The sequence below is a fragment of the Corvus kubaryi genome, unplaced genomic scaffold, assembly GCF_017639235.1.
Source record: "Corvus kubaryi isolate FWS band 111438036 unplaced genomic scaffold, C.kubaryi_AGA036_p1.0 split1-37355, whole genome shotgun sequence".
Lineage (NCBI taxonomy): Eukaryota > Metazoa > Chordata > Aves > Passeriformes > Corvidae > Corvus > Corvus kubaryi.
The window spans coordinates 254,847-262,217 of NW_024582078.1; the positions used below are offsets into that span (position 1 = coordinate 254,847).

The window sequence follows — 7,371 nt, forward strand, 5'->3', positions numbered from 1 at the left end:
AAATTTGGGATGGTTCTGGTATGGGTCTACCCCTCACTCAGGAGTGGGTGCCCCAAAATTTGGGAGACTTTTGTATGTCTGCCCCTCACTCAGGAGTGGGTGCCCCCATGTTTGTGAGGATTCTGTTCTGAATCCTCCTCGTGCTCAGGAGTGGGAGCCTTGTAATTCAGGAGAGTTCTGGTGTGGATTCGCCTCGTACTCAGGATCCCAAAATTGGTGAGGGTCCTGCTGTGCGTCTGCCCCACTCAGGGCTGGGTGCCCTGACACGCTCTGGGTCAGTGTTCATGACTTCCCCAGAGGGAGCTGATATTTTGTGCTCTAAAGGTTCTGGATGTTTTTGCAGCCTCTCCAAAGCTGTTTGGAGTTGTTTCATCCCCCCTAATCCCATCTGCTGGGATGGCACAGGGGGATAGCCCAAATTTTCCCAGTTTTGTGCGAAATGGGTGAGCTCTGAGAGCTCCTTGGTGTCACAGAAGCCTCTCCCTGTCTCCTGCCGTGTTTGTCGTGCTTTGGGGGCTCCCCCCGTGCTTTGGGGGTGCTGCAGTGGCTCCATGCGGCACGGCCGATGGAGACGCAGGAGGTGGGCTGGAGTTGCCTCGGTAACGTTTGTGCTGCTGCAGGAATGTTTTTGGTCCCTAAACCAGGAAAATCAACCCTGGATTTGCAGGAGGATGAGGTGAATTGTGAGTGTTTTCAGGGATTTTGGTTTTCCTGAAATATGCTGTAATGGAACTGATTTTTTTCCCTGTGTTTTCAGGGCTATTCGGAGTCGCCAGACCTGGAGTTTGAATATGCAGACACGGATAAATGGACAGCAGAGCTGTCGGGTAAGGAATTCTTCCGTGATGGATCAATTAATCAACCGTGATTTCCTCTCCTGGTAGAATTAAAGGAGCTCTGTCAATTCCAATATCGCTTTATTATTATATTTAAATACCTTATTGATGTTAAAAGGGGCAGGATATGTGTAATTAATATTTTTGGCCTTACACTGGGTGGGGTTTTATTACATTTTGATATTTTGGCTAAAACCGTGGTTCCCGGGGCAGAGCTGCAGCTTGGTGCAGGTTTTTGGAGCTTCTCCTCTTTTGGCAGAGCTGTACAGCTACACGGAGGGGCCAGAGTTCCTGCTCAACCGAAAATGCTTTGAGGAGGACTTCAGGATCCACAGTAAGAGCCTTTTTCTGGATTCCACTCTCCCTGGGGGGAGCAGGGGTTTCTCTTCCTGGAGAAGAGGAGCCTGACGCCAGAGCTCACTGGGGTCTGCAGCTACTCCCGAGGGGCAGCTCCGAGCTCTGCTCTCTGTGAGCAGGGACAGGACCCAGGGAAGGGCTGGGGCTGTGCCAGGGGAGGGTCAGGCTGGAGATCAGGAAAAGGTTCTTCCTCCCGAGGGTGCTGGGCACTGCCCAGGCTCCCCAGGGAATGGGCACGGCCCCAAGGCTGCCAGAGCTCCAGGAGCGTTTGGACAGCGCTCCCAGGGACCTGGTGAGATTTTGGGGTGTGTGTGCAGGGCCAGGGGTTGGACTGGATGATCCTTGTGGGTCCCATGCAGCTCAGGATATCCCCTGATTCCATGGTTGATCTAATCACCGGCTGGGTGGCACGAGACATTCCTCAGCCATCACACATCCCTGGGAGCCCTTCCTGCCAGCAGCGCCGCGTTCCCTGGTTGTGCCAAGTCCCCCCGAGCGTGCCCGCGAGTGGGGCCGTGCCCGAATCCTGCCCGCTTTGCCTTGCAGTGCGGGACAAGAAGTGGCCGGAGCTGGAGCGGACGCAGCACCGCACCCACGCCATGCGCCTGCTGGACGGGCTGGAGGTCACCGCGCGCGAGAAGAGGCTCCGCGTGGCCCGAGCCATCCTCTACGTGGCACAAGGTGACACCGGCCTCGGGCCCTTGCTTCCCCCACTGCTGAGTGCATGAAATGGATTCTGTTGGGATATGGGCCATAGATGTGATACAGATCTATATAATTATACAGTTAGATGTGTAATTGTATGCGTTGTATTTTATATATTATACCAGATATTGTATGTGTTGTTATTATATATATTATACATTATATATTATATATTGTATGTATTATATAATATATAATATATAATATATTGTATATTATATATCGTGTATATTTAAATATTTAATCTAGAACTCCCTTATGTACATAGAGTTTTTATATATATCTTCTATATACTTAATACATTATATATACTATATATAATATACAATATACAATATGTAATATATAGCTTTGTATTATATATAGTATAATATATAGTATGTATATAGTATAATTTTTATATTGTATATTATTTATTATTATATATTATTTATGATACATAATGTATATATTATGTATTATTTATGATACATAATTTTTATAATTTATATATGATTTTTATATATCATATAATGTACTATATACATTATATATAATATATATTATATATATTATATATATGAGATGATATTGTACTGTTTCATATATTTAGTATATACATAATACAATATCATATGTATAATATATATGTAATATATACTATTATATATAGTATAATATATATAGTGTTACGTTATATATGTGTGGTAGATTATATATTACATATGTATTGTAGGTTATAGTGTACTATGTATTACATATAATATCCATGTTTTTTTCATGGTATATATTATATATATTTATGTATATATTATATATATTATTATGTGTATATTATATATATGATATTATGTATATATACTATTTATATGAGACAGTACAATATCATCTCATTCATCTATAATATACATAAAAATATATAATAGTAAGCATAAAATATGTAATTATATATACATAAAATATGTAATTATAATATGTATATTATATGTAACACATAGTACACTATAATCTACAATACATATATAATATATACTGTATATTGTATATTATATATTACATAAATTACATGTTTTGTGTCATATATATTTTATACATCATATACATTATATATTACACTGTGTACATTATATATTAAATGCTATATGTATTTTCTGTATATATATGCATTATATATAGTTTATATTTTTCATATATCATACGTTATACACAATACATTATGTATACTGTACGTATTATATCGATATATAATATAATGAATATATAGTTTTAATATGATTCAATAATTACTAATTATTTTAATATGTAATATTTTGAAGAATTTTCATTCCTCGTGGATTTCATTCCACCTGGGATGTCTGGAACAAAGCTGACTCTCTGGGACCAGATAGTTTAGAGCAGTTCTGCCCAAAATTTGGCTGATTTCCCCGTATTAGCCCACTTCTGCCAGACCTGGAATGCGTTACCCAAAGAGGGCAGTTCCATCCTCTGCAGCCCGTTTTTCCCTCAGTTGTAGGGCTGTGTTTTCCATCCCCCCTGCCAGCGCTGTGGTGCTGTGGGAGGGCCTCGGGATGCCCGCCGAGGTGGGATCAGCAGGGTCTCCTTGCAGGCACCTTCGGGGAGTGCAGCTCCGAGGCCGAGGTGCAGGTGTGGATGAGGTACAACGTCTTCCTCCTGCTGGAAGTGGGAACGTTCAACGCCTTGGTGGAGCTGCTGAACATGGAGATCGAGTGAGTACTGCGGGAAAACGCTTCAGGAGTGGCGCTGGAGCTCCTTGGTAGGAGTTTTTCTGGTTTATGGCACAAAAACCTATCTGTCTATCCCTGATCTGATTCCTGCATCCACCAGAGTGACTCCCGTTGTTTGGGGTGGATGTGTAATGTAGGATTATACCTGGTTTCTCCTGAAATTCCCGATGAATCAAACTGCCTGGCAGCAAACAGGCAGCTCTGCTCCTCCTGCTGGGGCTGCACTGGGAGCAGGGAGTTCATGGCAGCAGCGTCTGTCTCAGGGTTTGGCGCTGGCACATGGAGTGCCCATGACAGAGTTTGAATTCCTCCAAATTCCCTCTGAGCTGTTCTCCCTCTGCAGCAACAGCGCAGCCTGTTCCAGTGCCGTGAGGAAACCGGCCATTTCCCTGGCTGACAGCACCGACCTCAGGTATGGAGTGGGAATGGGGGCACAAGGAGGGGGGGCCAGGGTTTTCTGGGAGCTTTGGGAGACTGAGACAGGCACTGGAAGGGGTCCCAGAGCTGTTTCAGCTCTGAGAGTTTCCAGTGGTGTCCGTCATGCTCAGCCTGCACAGCAGGAACAGGACAGGTTGGGGATATGAAAGCAGTAAAATTTGGGAAAGCAAATTTTTTTCCTGGTTGGACTTGGCGGAGACCTTTTCTCCCGGTGCCTGTGTGCTGGTGTGGAGCAGCTTCGTGAATTCTGGATGTGGTCTGGGTTGCTCCAGCCTCTCCCCGAGCCCTGGGTGCTGACAGTGCTTCCATAACTTATCCCAGGCTCAGGAATTCAGCTGCCCTGGTTTTTGCAGGGTGCTGCTGAACATCATGTACCTGATTGTGGAGACTGTGCGCCAGGAGGCCGACGGGGACAAGCCTGAGTGGAAGAGCATGAGGCAAACCTTCCGAGCAGAGCTGGGTGAGGGTCAGGAGCCGGGATAGAACTGCCAGGGCTGTAGAGAGTGACTTGGGATTTGGCTCCAGGACTCAGATAATGGGGACTGGCAGCACTGAGTTAGTTTCTGCCCAACTTGTGGGGCAGAGGGAGGTGAGCAGAGAAGCCATCCAGCCTTTTCTGCTGCTGGGTGCTCCCTCCCTGGGAAAAAAATGGAATATTGGGGCTGTCGTGTCCTCTCAACACAGGGGTAAGAAATTATGGAGTTTACAAGGCTGTGGAAGGGGAGGGAGAGCTGTCTGGAATGAAGGGGAGGATCTTGGAACTGATGGGGAGGAGAGTGCAGGGGCTGGTGATGCTGGTGATTGGGGTGAGGCCAGGCATGAGGAATTCCTGGCTGATGGTGCTGTGTGGTTCCAGGAGCCCCCCTGTACAACAATGAACCCTTCTCTGTCATGCTCTTTGGGATGGTGACCAAATTCTGCAGCGGCCACGCTCCACACTTCCCCATGAAGAAGGTGCTGCTTCTGCTCTGGAAGACTGTGCTGGTAAGGAGAGGCCGTGGGATGTGGGAAGTGTGGTTTGGTACTTGGCAGAGGAGGGAATTCTGCCCTCAGAGTTGGCTGTAATTGCTCCATCCTCTTGTTGTGGTGTTCAGTTTTCTTTTAAACCCAAGCCAAGGTTTTCCCCTGTAAGGAAGCATTGGATATTGGTGTCTGGAGCTGGATACGAAGGATACACCCAAAGCAAGGTCCCTGGCTGGGGGAAGGAAAGCTCTGAGCACTGCAGTTGTGGATGCCTGGACAGCCTCCTGCCCCTCTCAATGACATGAGGAGCACAGGACAGGCAGCTCCTGTTTGAAACCCTGGGGGAAGGATTTGGGCCCCTCAGGACAAGAGAGACTTTGAGGGGCTGGAGTGTGTCCAGGGAAGGGAACGAGCTGGGGAAGGGTCTGGAGCTGCTGAGGGAGCTGGGTGGGCTCAGCCTGGAGAAAAGGAGGCTCAGGGGGGACCTTCCAGCTCTCCACAGCTCCCAGACAGGAGGGGGCAGCCAGGCTGGGGTCAGGCTCTGGTCCCAGGAAACGAGGGACAGGACAAGAGAAAATGGCAGCAAGCTGTGCCAGGGGAGGTTTAGGTTGGATATTGGGGAAATTTTTTCATGGAAAGAGTGGTCAGGCATTGGCACAAGGCTGTCCAGGACGGTGTTGGAGTCACCATCCCCAGGGGGATTTAAAGGACACGTAGATGTGGCACCTGGGGATGTGGGTTAGTGGTGGCCTTGGCAGTGCTGGGGGAACAGTTGGACTCGATGATCTCAGAGGGCTTTTCCAACCCAAATGATTCTATGATCCTGGGTTGCTCCAGCCTCTCCCCGAGCCCTGGGTGCTGACAGTGCTTCCATAACTTATCCCAGGCTCCACGATTCAGCTGCCCTGGTTTTTGCAGGGTGCTGCTGAACATCATGTACCTGATTGTGGAGACTGTGTGATCCTGGAAAGTGAGTTTGGGAAGGGCAGGTGTAGATGCCCCGGGAGCCCCCCACGCTCAGCATGCTGTGGTCTCCCTGCAGTGCACGCTGGGAGGGTTTGAGGAGCTGCAGAGCATGAAGGCAGAGAAGAGGGAGATGCTGGGGCTGCCGCCGCTGCCGGAGGACAGCATCCAGGTGATCCGGAACATGCGGGCGGCCTCCCCGCCCGCCTCCGCCTCCGACCTCATCGAGCAGCAGCAGAAGCGTGGCCGCAGAGAGCACAAGGTGGGGACAGGGACATTAAAGAGGGCACTGCCAGGAGCTGAGCTTGTTTTTGGGATATTCCCTTCCCGCTCTCCCTGCTCCAGGCCCTCATTAAGCAGGATAACCTCGATGCCTTCAACGAGCGCGATCCGTACAAAGCCGACGACTCCCGTGAGGAAGAAGAGGAAAACGATGACGACAACAGCCTGGAGGGAGAGACCTTCCCCCTGGAACGGGATGAAGTGATGCCCCCCCCTACCCAGCACCCCCCCAGCGACCGCATCACCTGCCCCAAAGGGCTGCCCTGGGCTCCCAAGGTCCGGTGAGTCCAGGGGGCTCCCTGTTGGGAGAGCTGGAGCAGGGTCGGGGCAATGGAGGCTGTTGATACTGGGAATCTCAGCAGGGATGTAGGGAAGGTGTTTGGGATGGGGTGGTCACTTTGATGGCTGTTTTCTTGCGGGGTTGGCTGGGCACCCTTTACCTGACCACAAGGCTTTTCCCTGTGCCTGGGGCTGTGGTGTTCCAGATGGGCAGGAAGATGTGACTGTTCCCTTCTCCCTTTGCTGCAGGGAGAAGGACATCGAGATGTTCTTGGAATCCAGCCGCAGCAAATTCATCGGCTACACGCTGGGCAGGTGGGTGCAGAGCCAGCCCAGGGCTGCCATCTCAGGGGGCTGTGGGAGAGGCCAGTTTGAGGGCTGCTTTTGTCTCCACGTGGCAGCAGGCAAGGCCTTGGCTGGCTGGTCCATGGCCTCATCCCTGGGTGGTCTCTGCCCCACCCCTGGGTGCTCAGCCCTGCTCCTGCCTGCTCCCAGCCTGGCTCTTTCCCTCCTCCAGTGACACCAACACCGTGGTGGGCTTGCCCAGGCCCATCCACGAGAGCATCCGCACCCTGAAGCTGGTGAGTTAAGGAATTCCTCCAAGCCCTGCTGCTGTGTGGGTGCTCCTTGCCCATCTCCCTGCTCCCATCACAGCTCAGGGGGGATTCTCCTGACCATTTTCCCCTTCCTCCACCCAGGGATGGGAGAGCAGCCCTAAGCTGTCATCTCATCCCTGGACTCAGAGGTTGTCTGAGCCCCTTTCCTAGGGGACTCCATCCCTTTCTTGGGGGGCTCCATCCCTTTCCTAGGGGACTCCATCCCTT

At 49.7% G+C, this 7,371-nt stretch overlaps 1 protein-coding gene across 4 annotated transcripts in view; it reads left to right on the forward strand.

Moving 5' to 3' along the window:
- The window catches only part of STRIP1 (striatin interacting protein 1), a 14,324-nt gene that overhangs the window by 1,549 nt on the left and 5,404 nt on the right, over positions 1-7,371 (forward strand). For 2 of the 4 annotated variants that reach the window (XM_042013694.1, XM_042013691.1), the window contains exons 2-12: positions 758-827; positions 1,096-1,170; positions 1,740-1,874; positions 3,484-3,604; positions 3,966-4,034; positions 4,414-4,520; positions 4,917-5,044; positions 6,066-6,248; positions 6,332-6,549; positions 6,797-6,862; positions 7,065-7,128. In XM_042013694.1, coding sequence (XP_041869628.1) covers positions 758-827; positions 1,096-1,170; positions 1,740-1,874; positions 3,484-3,604; positions 3,966-4,034; positions 4,414-4,520; positions 4,917-5,044; positions 6,066-6,248; positions 6,332-6,549; positions 6,797-6,862; positions 7,065-7,128 — 1,236 coding nt within the window. Of the gene's footprint in view, positions 1-550; positions 684-757; positions 828-1,095; positions 1,171-1,739; positions 1,875-3,483; positions 3,605-3,965; positions 4,035-4,413; positions 4,521-4,916; positions 5,045-6,065; positions 6,249-6,331; positions 6,550-6,796; positions 6,863-7,064; positions 7,129-7,371 lie in introns of those variants that run through there. The other 2 variants (XM_042013692.1, XM_042013695.1) reach the window with 2 other exon arrangements.